Source organism: Akebia trifoliata, chromosome 7 (genome assembly GCF_017979445.1).
Source record: "Akebia trifoliata isolate Shusen 1 chromosome 7, ASM1797944v1, whole genome shotgun sequence".
NCBI lineage: Eukaryota > Viridiplantae > Streptophyta > Magnoliopsida > Ranunculales > Lardizabalaceae > Akebia > Akebia trifoliata.
This window is the reverse complement of record NC_141381.1, coordinates 28468381-28484606: the sequence shown is the minus strand read 5'-3', so window position 1 is coordinate 28484606 and position 16226 is coordinate 28468381. Positions and strand designations below refer to the sequence as shown.

Here is a 16226-nt window from a genome sequence, read left to right as displayed (position 1 = left end):
CCCACCATTCCTAATTCCATATTGAAAACTACAAAACAACTACAATTTCTATTAACCATGAAAACGACAGATTACATTACTTTTCAAATATTTAAAAAAAAAAACAAAAAAAAAGATGGATTATACACAAATGGATTATATATATATATATATATATATATATATATATATATATATATATATATATATAGGTCGGGTTCCTGCAACACACATTGCGACACACATATAGACAACATGTTTGTCTTATATGGGCAAAAATGTTTGGAATGGGCTGATTTTTTGTGAGGATGATCTCTGTGATGAGGGGATCATTCTGGCAAAAAATCATCCCATTCCAAAACTTGTAACCCCATCAAAATTGATTTACAAAAATTGGACGGTCTATAATTTTTCCACAAAAATTGGACGGTCTAGAAGTTTCATAATGAGCTGATTTTTGGCAATGATGATCTCCTCACCACAGAGATCATCCTCACAAAAAATCAGCCCATTCCAAACATTTTTGCCCATATAAGACAAAACGCGTTGTCTATATGTGTGTTGAAATGGTTGTCGTTTGAACCTGACCCATATATATATATATATATTTTCACAAGTTTCAGTGTTCTCTGCCGACATTGGAAATTTGCATAAATGAAAGAAAAACGTAACGTCTAGGATATAAACCTCAAAATAGGACTGAATAGTATAAGAATCGGAATCAAGTTGCAGGGCACAAGTAGGCCTAAGTTCCCATCTCTCCTAAAAGATGAGATCATTATTGTCATATGCAATCGCAATTGCATGAGATATTTTTGCCATTAAATCATGACGTGCGATTTTGGATCATTGTGCCATCACAAACAAAAGTACATTGCATATTGTTCCAATGGTAAAAAAAAAGGGTTTTTTTTAAATAGTTCTTAAATTTTGAGCGATCTCTTAATAGTCCATTTAGTAAACTTTTCTTTTCTTAAAAGTTCCTAGACCTCATCTCACTTGTATAAGGTCTTTGAAATACTTAAACTACTATTTTTCTCATCTTCTTCACATAGTTAGGTTTTCCAACGATGATTGCGATCATTTCCGACGATCTTTGATCATGAATGATGAATGATGAATGACAAATGAAGAATGATATTCTCTTAATTTTGAATATCTAAACGTGTTTTTTTTTTTCCCGATGATTTATATAAAAAAAATGAAGAACGAAGTTGAGATTTGAATTTTTTTGATGATTAAGCTACAATTTTTTATTTGCAACTATGATTTATGCATTTTGGGTGTTTCGAGGAGATTTACCCATTATTGAAGTTGGAAAAACGAAAAAAATAAAATTTGATTCACATTTACAACGTCAAGTTCACCACTTTTTATTGTCTAGTTTAACATTTAATTATTGTTGAGTTCAGCGATTTCTTTCTTATAAAAATATCTTTGAACTCAAGAATAATTAAATAAAAAGTGGTGAACTCGACACTATAATGTGAATAAGATTTTTCATTTTTCTAACTTCGATACTTGGTAAATCTCCTCGAAATATCCAAAATGCAAGTTACGATGTATTCATAAAAAAAAAAATTGAATCTCAATTTCGTTCTTCATTTTTTTATATATTATAACTCATTAAATAAAAATACATCTAGATGTTCAAAATTAAGACAATATCATTCTCCATTCGTTATTCATGATTAAAGATCGTCAGAAATGATGGCAATCACTGTTGGAAAACCTAACTATGTGAAGAAGATGAGAAAATAATAGATTGGGTATTTCAATGACATTATACACATGAGATGAGATCTAGTGACTGTTAAGAAATGAAAAGTTTACTAAATAGACTATTAGGAGACCGCCTAAAGCTTGGGGACTATTTAGAAACAAGTCCCTCCACCAAAGTCCTTCAAGTAATTTTCCCAAAAATATTGATTATTAGAGTACTAAGACCGATCAAATTTTTTTTAGAGTATTTAGTTATTTTTCAAAATCTATTCCCACCCCTTATTCCTACTAACTCTTAGCTATTTCTTTTACTCTTTTAATCTCATATGCCCCCCTTTAAATCCTATTTTCACTACTACTCTTCAAATTTTTGAGTTTATGCAATCTAACATACTTTTTAAACACGCAAATATAATAAATTATCATAAAATAAAATAAAATATTTTCTGGAGTCATTGTAATAATTGATTTTTTTTTTATTTGTATATTTAAAATAAAAACTAAAATTTGTGATCTGCGACCACGTATTGTGCTCAATCACACAACATAGCATATGCTATTTGAAAACATTGGATGGGATGTCGGTGCCTCGCTTTGTTTGCTAATTTTTCTTCTTTTCTTCATGTAGGTTTCCTCAACCTCCTGGTTTGATATCGCTCTTGAGGTTTTTAATGAAGCATTACGCTAGACAAAAAGAAAATGAAAGAAACTGCTACATCTGTTCCTTAAAGAAATTAAAATAAATGTAAGCTATACAGGGATTCAAGAGTGAAGCGGGTAGCACATCGTGCTAATTTTCTCTTCCGTATCATTGGCCAGGTCTGACACTCTACGACACAAACATAATTTGTATAAGCATACAAAGGTAGATTTTTAGGTATAAATGTGTGCATGCAAACAAACAAGTAGTACCTGAAGTTTTGACTATATGTTAACAGAAAACTAGAACAAGGGAGAGAGAAAAAAAGATTAAACCAAGAGCTATGAGTTACCTTTCTGGTCTCTCTCTATCTGTTATGGGAGTAGACCATCCTAGTAATTGAGATATTTGTGGTTAAACATCCATGTCAAGGGATTTGACACTATGTTAGTCTTACCGGCAATTTGATGCAACCTTTCTCCTTTATCCAGGCTTGAGACTGAAGTGCAATCCTCCTCTGTCACTGAAGGTATGGTGGCTCTAGATAGAGTTGTTTGGTAAAACTGGGCTTAGACCCATACCTCAGTTGGTTCGACACATTGCAAAGCTACTTTAAGGTTGTGGGTTCGAGTCCAGCTTACCCATAAAAAAAATTGTCAAATACTCTTCCAGCTTGTCAGGATCTCTCTTGAAACCTTGATGATCCTTTTATCATCAACAAATCAATCAAATATATAGTTTAGACCTGAAACTGCAGTGAGAGAGAGAGAGAGAAGCCCACTAAACATCAGCATTGGACAGCCTAATCAATTTGTTTTCTGAACTCAATGATCAATATAACTTAAACAAATAAACCTCCAAGAAATACCAATAATCAAGCTGCTCAGGTTTTCTTCAAGAAGTCTTCAAACCCACTACTAAGACCAGTTGTGACTTCTAAACAAACCAATCAATTACCATCTCAGACAGAAGAAGTTCTAAAATCCCGTAAATCTCATTTGATTGTGAGTGGCATCCATCCTCACAATAGAAAGAATGGACTTGATTCCTCACCTCAATCCAACTACACCCACCAGTCTTCTTCAGTCTCTTCTTTCTCATTAACTTCCTAACGTTTGAAACATCACTCCATCTCCCGACAGAGGCATAAATATTTGACAACAAGACATAACCGGCCAAACTCTCCTGAGCCAAATCCCAAAGTTTCCTAGCAGTCCTTTCTGCCATCTCATCATTCCTATAAGTACTACAACCACTCAATAGAGATGCCCATGCATTAGCTTCGGGCTTAAATGGCATGGCTTTAATGAAAGCTTCAGCCTCACTAAGTCGCCCTGATCGAGCCAGCAAATCGACCATGCATGTGTAGTGTCTACCTCTCGGCTTTATACCATAAACTCTCTCCATCGATTCGAAGTACTTAAAGCCCTGATCAACTAACCCACGATGAGAACAAGCGAAAAGAACAGCTAAGAACACAAGCTCAGTAGGGGCGACATCCGATCTCTCCATTTCCGCAAAAAGAATAAGAGACTCTTCTGCAAACCCATTATCTGCAAGCCCTTGAATCATAGCAGTCCAAGAGATCTCATTCTTCTCCTTCATTCTATCAAAGACTTTCTTAGAGCTCTCGATGTTCCCAGACTTGGCATACATATCTGTAAGTGCGGTCCCCATGAAGACCTCATATTGGATTCCAAGCTTAATAATCTTTCCATGGACATTCTTTCCTTTCTCTAGTGAGGCCAAACTTGCACAAGCACGGAGAACACTTGAGAAAGTGGATCCATTTGGCGTTTCTCCCAATAAAAGCATCTTATCGAAGACTTCCAACACCTTATCACATTGTTCATTTTGTACGTAACCCGAGATCATTGTGTTCCAAGAGACTGTATTCTTCTTGGGTATCCGCTCAAACAATTCACTAGCTTCTTCAAATTGACCATTCAAACAATACCCAGAAACCATAGAATTCCAAGAAACCACATTCCTCTGCAAAATCGAGTCAAACACATGATGCCCATCTTCAGTCCTTCCACACTTACAATACATATCAATCAGCGGGCTACCAATGAACACATTCCTTTCCATACCAATTGTTATCATGTGCCCATGTATGTTCATCCCTAGCTGTAAATCCATTAGACTAGCTGATGCACTAAGAATGCTAGAAAAACATGATACATTTGGTTTAAACCCATTGAGAACCATTTGATTGAACAATTTTAACGCTTCTTTAGCATCACCATTTTGACTATACCTGGCAATCATTGCACTCCAAGAAACTTCGTTTCTCTGGGGCATCTCATCGAAGATCCGACGAGCTTTTCCCAACTCACCCATCTCAACATACACATCAAGGATCGAAGTCCAAGAAACAACATCTCTCTCCTCCATTCCATCGAAAATTCTTCTCGCTAATTCACTTTCCCCCATCCTAAGGTGCAATGTGATTAAAGAATTACAAATTGATAAATTATTCTCCAAGCCAAATTTAATAATCAAACCCAACACATTCCTCCCAAATTCAAAATAACCTAATCCCACACAAGCTTTAACAACACAAGTAAAGGTGATAGCATTCGGTACAATTCGACACTCGAGCATTTCCCTAAAAAGCTTCAATGCTTCAAAATTTGACCCGTTTTGAACAAACCCGCTAATCATCGCAGTCCATGAAACAACATCATGAAATGGGTTCCTTTTAAAATACCCAATCGACTCATCCACTCTCCCGAATCGCATGAAACCTGAGATTAACGTACTCCAGGAGACTGCATTTCTCTCGGGCATTTTGTCGAACAAGTGACAAGCGTCTTCTAGATTGCCATCCTGTATTCGAGCAGATATCATACAGTTCCATACAACAAGATCAAACCCAACAAAATCTCTGAGAATCTCATCAACTTCAATGGATTTCTTGAAATTCAAATACATAATCAGGAGCTTGATGGCTACTGATCTATGTGATGCGATACCCATTTTGATCAAATGCCCATGAAGAATTCCTCCTTCTTTGATCAAACTTTGGGTTGAACAAGTTTTTATAAGAGATTTACAAGTTTCTACATAAGTTTTCAAAGCTGCTCTTGGGCTGATAGAAGAGAGACTTCCAATGGTCAGTTTCATGTTGTCGGTTACGGAAGAGGTAGTTGACGAGAAATTGGAGAGAAAATGACGGGAAAATGGTGGAGGTTTCTGACATGTTGGGTACAACGTAACATGCCGTGAAAGAGTGTGAGAGCTTTTAAATTGAGTTTTATGGTTGAGTCTCATATTGGACCCTTGCCCTCTTGTTCTCCAAAGCATGGAGTTTCTTTGGACTTCTTTACCAAATTAAGATGTTGTACATATCCACATTAATTTTTCATTAGAACACACCAAAATTATATAGTTTTGTATAACCATACTGATTTTTCATTATAACACGCCAAAATTTATAGACACCCAAATTTGCTGTTTCTTTTTTTTTTTTCTCTTCTTGCTTCTTTCTCTTCAAACACTTGCATCTGTGTCTCTCTCTAGCTGTATTGGCTTTTCTTTCAATGGGGCAACAATGTGTCCTAACATGACTTATGGTATTTGTGCCTCTGATCGTGTATTATACAGTGATGAATTGCTCATTGTTGGAAAGTTCTCGACGTGTACTATATAACATTTCAGGGTACGAAAGTTCTCAGTGTGGCCACAATAACTAGTAGTGATGCACTTTAGTCATTTTAGGAGTGATTTTTTGGTCACAGAATTTCTCATCATAGTACTCACAGACTCTCTGGACGTACCACGTCAAGCCTAACAATGGTAATTTTGTAAATTGGGGATGCCATTCAATACACACAGCTCGTGTAAATGGTGAATCCCGGATTCTGTGAGCCAAAAAAAATTCATTTTATAGTATCTCAAGCAAGGACACGGGCAACAATCAACGGTTCCATCCATGCTAGTGATGTGTTTGGGACTCGCTGTTATGTAATGCTCTTCGGTTGTAATAGTAAACATCGTTCCATGAGGTTAATTTAAAGCTTGAATCAAAATACCAAGCTGGATTCTGAGCAGTCCAGAAAAATTGGGTCCCTGAAATCAGTATTTTGCATTAACTCCTAATAATATTGGTGCCTTTTGACATTTTCCACATAATTAAACAGAATAATAATGGAGAAACTCTAATAATAAAGGCCTTCGAGGTGTTGCACACTGAACACAAAAAATGCCCTCAGATAAGAAAACTGAAAATTTCCAAAATGGCATGCTGCTCTACTGTGAAAATACGTTGCACCCGCCATTTCAATCCGCCAAATTGGCATCTTGGGTACAAAGGGCAGTCAGTGGATCAAAGTAGCTCCAAATCCGATCGAATCAGATAACTTAGGGTCTGTAACAAACATTTGAGATTCAATAAGACCATGTAATTAACATACAAGAGAGAATTTTCGTAATCCATGTGTTCATAAGGCCATGGGTCACTTTCTATAAATATCATATATCAATGGTTTATAGGACTAAGAATTACCATACATGCAATGTTAAGGAATAGAGGAAAAATGTGCAAAATTCTAGAATAAGATACCCCCAATTTTCCATTTTCATGATGCAATTAAAAGTTCACGAATTATTGGTCACGGTAATCTCAACGACCTAAAGCAGCATGGAACCAATAAATGCTTCAATCACAGGTTTGATATCCCTGCTTATCTACCAAAATATTTAGTAATAAAAAACAGTGAAATAATGCATACCAGCTTTATCAAACCTCGATCTCTCTATGTATTTGACGCAGTCTTTCTGTTACCTCTCAGAATGGCATCAATAAGTCAAATGTCTAGGTAACCATTTGGCTTTAGGAACCAACAAACCAGAACATGCCCGGCTTCTTCTCTTACAAGGCCATAACCAAAAAATGTGGGTCCGACAAAATCTCTCAACCCTTCTGAATAATATTAAGTGCAGTGTTTTTATACCGATCATTTGAAAAAAAATATGCCTCATGACTCGGGTACAGTGGCTGAAGAAGGGAAGAGCCTCATGAGGAAGCTTGCAAGTGACCATATGCAGATGACTCCTAGAAATTGGAGGACATTCAGCAGTGTTCCTAGAGAGCTGTTTATGGCCAAGTTATGTGAGGTTGTCTCTGCTCCTCTCACTGTGAAAGACAAAGCTGTCACCAGTTGCGCTGCTCTATTCAGTTGGTGCAGTCTATAAACCTACAAAAGTTACAACGAGAATCATCTTCATCTTAAGTTGCAATAAGGTACAGTATGTAAAAGACTGGTAAGGTAGATATTATGTTTCTGTGTGGGCATGGGCATTAGATTATCGAGAACTTAATACTACTCTCCCAATAAGTATAACAGAAAACATGTTCAGACTATGGACAAATAGAAATATATTAAAGTTCTATAACGAAAGAAAAACACTTTCTTTACTGACATAGTAAGATTTTGGGCCTTACTAAGGGTTGTTTTGCTCAAATTGACTACCACATAAGCAATCCAACACCACAGGCCAATAGATTTCATGGAAAAACTCAGACCCAAAAAAAAAAAAAATTTGGTTTTGGGCTTGATCCAAGGTTTTGAAAATGGACAGCTACCGAACTTCCACTTAACTCCCAAATTTAAAATTAAAATTCAAAGGTGAAAAATAACTTTTTTTTTTTTAAATTTGGAAGTTCATAGAATTTTGTCACCTAAAATCCTGAAGCTTCAGATCATGTTTTTCGATGCCACAAGGTGAGCCCACGGACCCATAGTAGGGGTGGAGTCCTGACTAACTTAGTAAGGCTAGTTGGGCTCATAATAAAAACACAGAAAAAGTACCAAAGCATAATTATGCAGAAACTACATACATAAAGGACCGACAGCAGATCGAGAACTTAACAAAATATGTAAAGGCAATATATCCACATATTAAATTATCGAAGTCTTACACCTAAGATTTGGGGTTAGAAAAAAGAACAAACAACAAAATCCTCATAAAAAAACAAACAAAAACAAAAAGAAAACAACCCCTAAACAAGAGCTATCCTAAAGACAAATTACAAACTCTTTCCCATCTAACCTCAAAACAAATTACCCTTGCTTCTTTTCTTGCTTCAAATGCCCTTATTATTGTTGATTAGAAGTACGGTGATGTCTTTCTTATGCCCTTACCTGGAAGATAACAGGAATGACTGGCCAGGAAGGTGACTTAAGATATCTGGCATAACGCTCAAATGCAAACTGCACAACAATCCCGACTAGGTATGGGGCGAGCGTAGCTGAAGCTGCAGGGCCAGTCCATGGCCAGACCAAACCCATTGTCACCATTGGGATTATCAGGCTGAGAACCAAGGTGGCAACAGAAGAGATGCGGTGAACCAACCAGGTGGTCTGCCATCCGTTAATCTTAGGAGAAGACAATGGCTCGAGAGGCCTCCATAGATGGTCAATTAGCAGAAGAAAGACCGCAACTCCACAGTAGAAGAGAGCTTCTGTGAAGAACAATATGAGGAAATCTGCAGATGGAGAGAGCATAGGTTAAATGTGAAGAAAAAGAGTAATAAATCCACTTCAACATCTAAGTAGAAAAATATAAAAGATTATAGAAATGTAAGCACCACCTTTCACGCTAGTGTTGACCATAAAATGTACAACACATGGCCTCATGCAAGAGTTAGACTTACCATTCAATAGTTTTCACAGGGGAGGTCTCCTAGTTCAAAATCAACTCAATGAAGCAAACCTAATTATCCAATCTTTCTCAAATTACCTAACAATCACATGTAAAAGCAGAGGATCCTAAAGTTTTGATCATCCAAACAAGATTATCTTCCATGTGAAATCTATTGAGAGGGGACTCCCAAAGAAATTTTTCCAAGGGTATTTTTGTAATTTCACTGGTATTATGTAAAACACTAGTTGGGTTTCCCTGGGATATATATATTAATGAAAGGGTGTAATCTGTAACTGTGATTTTCTCTTCATAATGGAATCGGTGTGATCTGTGGACGTACCTCAATCTTGAGGAAACCACGTAAAAATCTGTGTTTTGTGCGTGATTGCATCTTGCTTTACTTTTCTTTATTTATTGTTCTTGGATCGGTTTATCTACAGTTTTTGTTTTTACTTGTCTATAAAAAACAATGCTTACTCAAGGCTGACATACAAACATATTAGATAAATTAAGAGTACTCACCGGTCAAGAGAGAGTCCTCAAATACAGAAGAAAGAATCCTGCGCAAGTAAATTGATGGAAAAATGAAAGACGCTACAAGCACGGTCGGACCAATAAACCAAAGCAGGTTGGATTGATGCTTGCTTGGGACTGATGATACAAGGATTTCATCTTTTCTTCTATATGACTGACCATAAAATGATATATAACCTGGTTTTCCTTCAGTTCGCTCAAAGTGGAGGAGTGAACTGCTCTCTAGAGAATTGTCTTTGACATTATGATTTTCATTTTCTTGCTCTGAAATGTCTGATTTGAGTTCATCGTTTGATGAATGATCTTCAGAAGATGTAAACTGAACTAATTGCATTTTTATAAATTTTCCCTTTTTCTTGAGTATTCCACTTACAAATTGGTTTGACTTGCCTGCTTTCAGTAAAACCAGGATAAAAACAAACAGGTTTAGAGTAATATTAATACAAAGGAATCCATATAGTAGTAGAGACTACCAAAGTTTAACTTCTTGGCTGAAACAATTCAGCCAAGTAAACGCAATACATGTTTGAACAAATTGAGTCAGACTTCTTAATGGGAGAATCAACTGCAGCCAAATATATTCCAATCCATAATGAATTTTAAAGTACTAGAAGAGCCTTACAGCTCATGTTAGATGTTGGTCTGACCTAGTTTGCCCCCACAAGTATTTAAATATTCATAAATTACCCAAAAATGATTGATTATGAAAGATACCCCTTGCATGAGACAGCTGTTGCAGATCATATCGCTGCCCGTCAAACAATCCCCGTGATAAAATTGGCTGGACATGGAAAGCAGGCAAGTAACAATGGAGGTGAGGAAAATAATGGAACTTTTTAGGAGGAATTTTAAAAATGCGTAAAGTGAATGATGTAAGTATGGAACATGAATCAATCCAATACAGTATGTTCACTGTGGGGAAGCAAGTTAAGCATCACTGCCATACAAATTAGAAATTATACATGAGAACTGATGCTACAAGTGTAATATTTCTTTATGAATTACTATAAATTGGTGAAATTTGAACTTCTGTGTGCAGGAAGAAATCAGTGCGTGCTAGAAAGATAGAATAGCAATAAGAAAATGAACTCCACTTCATGCAAATAGCAGGGGAGTGGGAACAAATGTTCCTACTTAACATAACATTAATCGATGTCTCAAACTTATGACCAAACTTGCAAGGACAACCAAAATCTTTAGGAGCACTTATTATGTTGATCAAATCACACATCAACCAGAGTGTGTCAAACTTACGACAGCATTTGCAAGGTCAGCCAAAACTGTGAGGAGGGCCTATCATGTTTTTTTTCTTTACAAGTATAGGGTTAGTGGTTAGCAAATGAAGTTGGGCTCAAGGGGAACCTAGAACATGGGAACAACATTCTACACGTCTTACCACTTAGCTAAATTGGTCAACTCTTCACAATTTTCCATTAATCCATGCCCTGATTCAAGCTGTCCAGAGCAATTTCAGAAAGGTTGGAGGAAGACCAATGTGACTTCATGAGGCAATAAGTGAATGAGAAATAACTAATTGTCATTTCATAGTTGATAAATATGCAGATATCATAAATCTGAAAGGATGGGGGTTGGTCATTGAAATTTGAGAATCAATTGCAATAGGCCTCTACTCGATAGGTGGTTGTAAAGGTTTTGGAGAACAGAATAACAAGTAATGTGTAAAAATTATCAGGTGCTCTTTGTCAAAGATTGAATCTCCAACGAAGAAATGCTAAGGTAATATTAGATTGTTGCCTGTTTTATTTTTATTCATCCGGTCCCTTAAATCATGATCTCATTTTCTTTTCCAATCATCCCTTAAACTATAGTTTGTTTTACCTCTCAAAATATCCAATCCCCCCCCCCCCCCCCCCCCCCCCCACCAATATTATAGCCCACATACAGGGGCGGAGCCAGGATTTTCTACCAGGGGGGCAAAATATATATATATAGGTAGGTAGCCATTCTGGGGCCAATTATTTGGCCAACACGTTTTGTCCTACATGGGTTGGAAGTTTTGGAATGTGCTGATTTTTTATGAAGATGATCTATATGATGAAGAGATCATGCTCACTAAAAATCAGCCCATTCCAAAACTTCTAACCCCATCAAAAGTGGTTTGCAAAAAATGAATGGTCCATAATTCTTACACTCGTAAACATGGGGTTAGAAGTTTCAAAATTGGCTGATTTTTTGTGAGGATGATCTTCTCACCATTAAGACCATTCTCACAAAAAATCAGCCCATTTCGAAATTTTTAGCCCATATAGGACAAAACATTTTGGCTAAGACTTTGGCAACAAACGCTACTGTTGAATATTAATTTTAAAATTGGGAGTTTGGTAGTCATCCATTTCAACACCTTGGATCAAACTTAAGAACTGTTGAACACATGTCAGGGTGGTTGGTATGTGCAGTCCGACCAAAGCAAAAATAAAATAAAAAATCTTAAGAATTTTTTTTCTTTTATTTTTAGTTTTGTTTTCTAAATATGAGTTTTTTGATGAAATATAGAATGTTGTGGTATTGGATTGCCAATGTGATCATTTATGTGGGGCTAACGACCTTTAGTAAGATTCGAAATTTTCCCAACTTAGCCAGGTTATCCTGGCCCCTAGGGTAAGGTTTGCCAAGAAACAACCTTGATAAATGATAAAGTAAGGGAGTTTTTGACTATTTTTTGAAATAAAAGTGCAACGGACAGGTCTGCCCAGTAAATCTCTCAACTTCTATAGCCATTTTAGTGGGTTCTGTGCAAACAGATTTGAAATGAGACTCTTAAATTGCAATATAACCTTCATCTTATTTATATTGTAAGAGACATCCTTGATATTTAAATAATTTTTACATAAAAGGTCTTAAAAAACTGATGGTATGTACGATTGCTTAACATAAGGTTTAAAAAAATTGAAAAAAAAACTTGAGGGGACAATTACTTTATAAAGGGTTAAATGAAAAATTGAGGGGCAATCAGTTTATAAAGGGTTTAAATAAAAAATTGAGGCGTGGAAAGAGTTTTTATGACCTTAACTTTACAGTTATTACAAATAAGGATTTTTTGGACAAAAAAATTTTGAGGGTGGGCAATTGCCCCATCTCACCCCTGCCCACATACCTTTCTTTTCTCTCGCTCCAACCATTACCCATCTTACTTCGCTAATTTCTACCTAGACTATATACAAGATACTCCATTTTCTTTCAAATTTCCAGTCCATTAAACCACAAAACTCTAGTACCTTTCATATACCCTCTCAATGAGGGAAGATTAGACAATTATGCCAACTACAGAAAATGCATAGATGCACATTAGAAGTGAAATCAATCCATAATCTTCTGGCATAGATATTTTCATCAAAATTTGCAGGGGATAGGTTAGGAAGCTATTCAGAGTGTAAGCAATTGTATAGTCATTTTAAATTTTAGAGGCGTGAGTTTTACGCGCAGTCAAGCACCAATGTGTATTATGTAATTTAGATTTGTTTTGCTACCTGTAACTATTTAGTTTTCTTCATTTTTAAAATTTTGTTTATCTCATGAAAGAGAGAGTGTGCTGACATTCATGATAATATGTTAATGGAAAAAAGGAAATTGTGAGGGAAGTAGAAAATAATGGCACCAAGGCTCCAATTACCAAAAGAGAATATGGAGTAGCAAAAATAATATAAACAAGACACAGGCAAATAAGAATCCAAAATTAATGTTCAGAAAAGGAACAAATGGTATGAATTCTTCTACTTCTAAAGGAGCAATGAAGCACTTATGAAGCAGTTGTTTTCATAAAAAAATTTAATAGTAGTTTTATTTTGATGTTGAATGTTACATTTGCAATTATATTAGTTTTATAGGATTTTCTTATTTGTTGTATCAAAAACCTCCTTGATTATGCGCTTTATGTTTCTAAGGTTGATTGTTTCTCAGAGGATGATGTGGTTTTGCAAAATATAGAACAAATGGAAGGTAACTTTCTTTTTCAACTTCTCTTAAAGATAATGCGAGCCCTAGTCATGCCAGTAAAAAAAAAGAATTCTACTCATCATCCATGCCCGACACCTCTCTACATGAGGGGGTGCTACGACAACTTACACAATTAACAAAATCCTGCATTCAGCACCCCATACAAATTACCAAAAAGGAGACACATCCCACAAGGGCAAGAGTAGAAACAAAAAACTTCATGGTAAAGCAACTCATACTTAATACTCAAAAGTTCATCAATAATTTCACTATATGGTACTATAAACCTGTCATAATCAAAATCTCAAATATTCCAAATGCAGAAGCAGCCACCCATTACAAAAACATACATACACATTAAGAAAACTATCATATGGGTCCTAATGGAACTGAAGTACTGATTACCCAACACTCCCAACCATAACTGAGATTCAATACAGTTGTTTTCTATTTGTACCATCAACTCCTCTCCCACCCCAGCACCCCTGGCGCATGTTAGTCAGAACCCCTACTCATGACTGATAAGTTCAACAATATTACAATTTGACAAGCCAATGGGCAATGGTGAATTAGTAAAACAAAGCACAAGTAAGTATTTCAGTTGGGGTACTTTTATAAAACTAATCAAATGCAATAAAAACAGCTGAGACAACACATACCTTAGAATTTCTTCTGTGATTATAAGAAGAAGAGATGGAGGAATTAGCAAGCCAAGATAGAGAAGATGACCCAAATGAAATTGCCATTTTTAGTAAAAAAAAATAAACATAAAAGTGAAGAATTTCTTGCTGTTAAAGACTCAACCACTGTTTGTCAATCGACGTTAGAGAAAACCCATTTAATTTGAAGAAGATTAATAGATACCCATTAGGAAAATTTCTCGAAAATGAAGAAACCGTAGGAAAAATCTAATTTTTTTTGAGATTCTGAGGAATGGGTTTTGGCTTTTGAAGACAGTAAGACCGTATGAGAGAAAGCTGTTCCTTTGTCTTTGTTCTTCTTGATTCGAAGGCTTTTTTGCCGGTGAAATTGCAATTTGCAAACCCACCGAATAATATAATTTTTTTTTTTTTTTTTTCTCTCAACGCGGGATAAACAAAACAGCACGACAAAAGTTTTTTTTATCTACAGGGGCACCTCAGATATCTTCAATGGAGTCGCGACTTCAGCTAACACCCTGGCCTTAGTTAGAGCAGTCCAAAGGCGAGCAAGAGCCGGGCCAAAGCAAAGCCCTAGTCCATAAACCCCCTATTGGACTTTAACAAGTTCAACCTCCAACCTAATCTAGTTGGATTTGGGCCAAATTCTGAATTGAATTTGGATTTTGAAAAATCCCCACCCTTCGGGTGAGACAAATCACACGGTCACACACACACTACCCCCTCGAAAAGTCCTACGTGTAATTAGTTTAGTCAAGGGTCAATCGAACCTTGGAGGGTGGCCTCAAGGAATTAATTGCCTTGTAGGGTTTTCAAACACTTGATTTACCCATTCTAAGGGTGGTCATAAAATCATGTTTTAGTTATGTAACAAATATTTAAATTTAAAAAAATTATTTATTTTAATCAAAATCTATAAAATCCTGATTGATTCGATCGAATTTTACTGACTCGATTGAGATTTTCAAAATATCATCTGATACATCTCGTTTATCTCATGAGATGATGTGAATGTTAAGACACAATGTATATCCGTATCATTGTTGAGCGAGTCATCTCAGTCTTCAACGAGATTTAAAACCATGGTTGTTAACCCCCACTCATCCTTATGCATCTCTGTCCCAATTTCTATTGCTATAATATGAAGTAATATACATCTAAGTGGCATGTGCAAGAACCACAGATTTTTTCCCCTCACATACACGACTACACATGTTATTCTATATTGAGTTTGAAAATCAGCACTCTAAATCCTAATCATAAACATCATTTTAACACAAAACTAAAGCAAGAAATGAGCTTCAAAATCATAAACATCAATTTGAGAAAGTTATTTTATAATTCAAAGCATATATAACATTGAATTTTATAATCAGATTATGGGAAAGACTGGGACTCCTACAATCCAAAAACAAGGACGTGAAATTTAAAGGGTGATTTAGAAATATCCCCTATGTTTTGCTGAATATTAAAAATACCCCTCTATGTTTTGAGTCTGATGACATGCATCCCTTGATGTTAGTCTTCTAAATAGACTAAGGGAAAATACTCAATTGTCCTCACCTTTAATCTATAACCAAAAACTCATATTTGTCTTATCCAAAACCAATCATCTTCAAGCTCTTCAACCTTCAAGGTAATTTTAATCTATTCAACCTTATTTTCATTCGTCATTTTCTATCTTCCCTCCTTTTATAAAACATCATAGATTCTTCTATCCAAAATTTCATCATTTTTTATTTCTTAAAAAATTGTATTTTTCTTTGAAATTTAAATGTTGAAGACTTGAAGTAGATACAATCAAAAGATAGATGATGAGGGTTAAATTTTTTATCCAAAGAGGTTGAAGACCTGATTTTTGGAGAAAAAAAAATCTGAGTTTTTGACCATAGATTAAAGATGAGAGCATTTGAGTCTTTTCCTCTTGATCTATTTAAAAGACTGAGGTCAAGGGATGCATGTCATCATTTTCATAACATAGGGGTATCTCTAATATTCAGCAAAAACACAGGGGGTATGTCTAAATCACCCAACTTTCAACCCAACGAAGTAAACGTGTTGACGATTACTGTATAGAGACAACGGTA

General features: G+C 35.7%; 2 protein-coding genes across 5 annotated transcripts; both read right to left on the bottom strand.

Moving 5' to 3' along the window:
• Nucleotides 1-1553: 1553 nt before the first annotated feature.
• Nucleotides 1554-7219, bottom strand: LOC147398801 (pentatricopeptide repeat-containing protein At2g13600-like). Of its 2 annotated transcripts, XR_015180042.1 has the most exons (3): nt 7078-7219; nt 2694-6713; nt 1555-2530 (listed from the first exon to the last, which is right to left on the bottom strand). XR_015180042.1 is itself a non-coding variant. In XM_086448117.1 (2 exons), the coding sequence occupies exon 2, from the start codon at nt 5648-5650 to the stop codon at nt 3278-3280; it is 2373 nt and encodes a 790-aa protein (XP_086304243.1). In that variant the 5' UTR covers nt 5651-6713; nt 7078-7219; the 3' UTR covers nt 1554-3277. The 2 variants fall into 2 exon arrangements, 1 of the variants encoding a protein (XP_086304243.1); XM_086448117.1 differs by having other exon boundaries at nt 1554-6713.
• LOC147398800 (uncharacterized) lies at nt 6901-14641 on the bottom strand. Of its 3 annotated transcripts, none has more exons than XM_086448118.1 (5): nt 14140-14641; nt 10241-10307; nt 9515-9919; nt 8491-8834; nt 6901-7542 (listed from the first exon to the last, which is right to left on the bottom strand). In XM_086448118.1, the coding sequence occupies exons 1-5, from the start codon at nt 14224-14226 to the stop codon at nt 7324-7326; spliced, it is 1122 nt and encodes a 373-aa protein (XP_086304244.1). In that variant the 5' UTR covers nt 14227-14641; the 3' UTR covers nt 6901-7323. The 3 variants fall into 3 exon arrangements, with proteins under 3 accessions (XP_086304244.1, XP_086304245.1, XP_086304246.1); XM_086448119.1 differs by having other exon boundaries at nt 9515-9916; nt 14140-14639; XM_086448120.1 differs by lacking the exon at nt 9515-9919 and having other exon boundaries at nt 14140-14633.
• Between the last annotated feature and the right edge of the window lie 1585 nt (nt 14642-16226).

Excerpts from the sequence above, each read along its gene's own strand:
- LOC147398801 (XM_086448117.1), bottom strand. The coding sequence starts at position 5,650 with ATGCTTTGGAGAACAAGAGGGCAAGGGTCCAATATGAGACTCAACCAT.
- LOC147398800 (XM_086448118.1), bottom strand. The coding sequence starts at position 14,226 with ATGGCAATTTCATTTGGGTCATCTTCTCTATCTTGGCTTGCTAATTCC. Across the intron at positions 9,920-10,240 it reads ACAGCTGTCTCATGCAAGGG|CAGGCAAGTCAAACCAATTT; the intron begins GTATCTTTCATA and ends TTTTACTGAAAG. Across the intron at positions 7,543-8,490 it reads TCATTCCTGTTATCTTCCAG|GTTTATAGACTGCACCAACT; the intron begins GTAAGGGCATAA and ends TAACTTTTGTAG.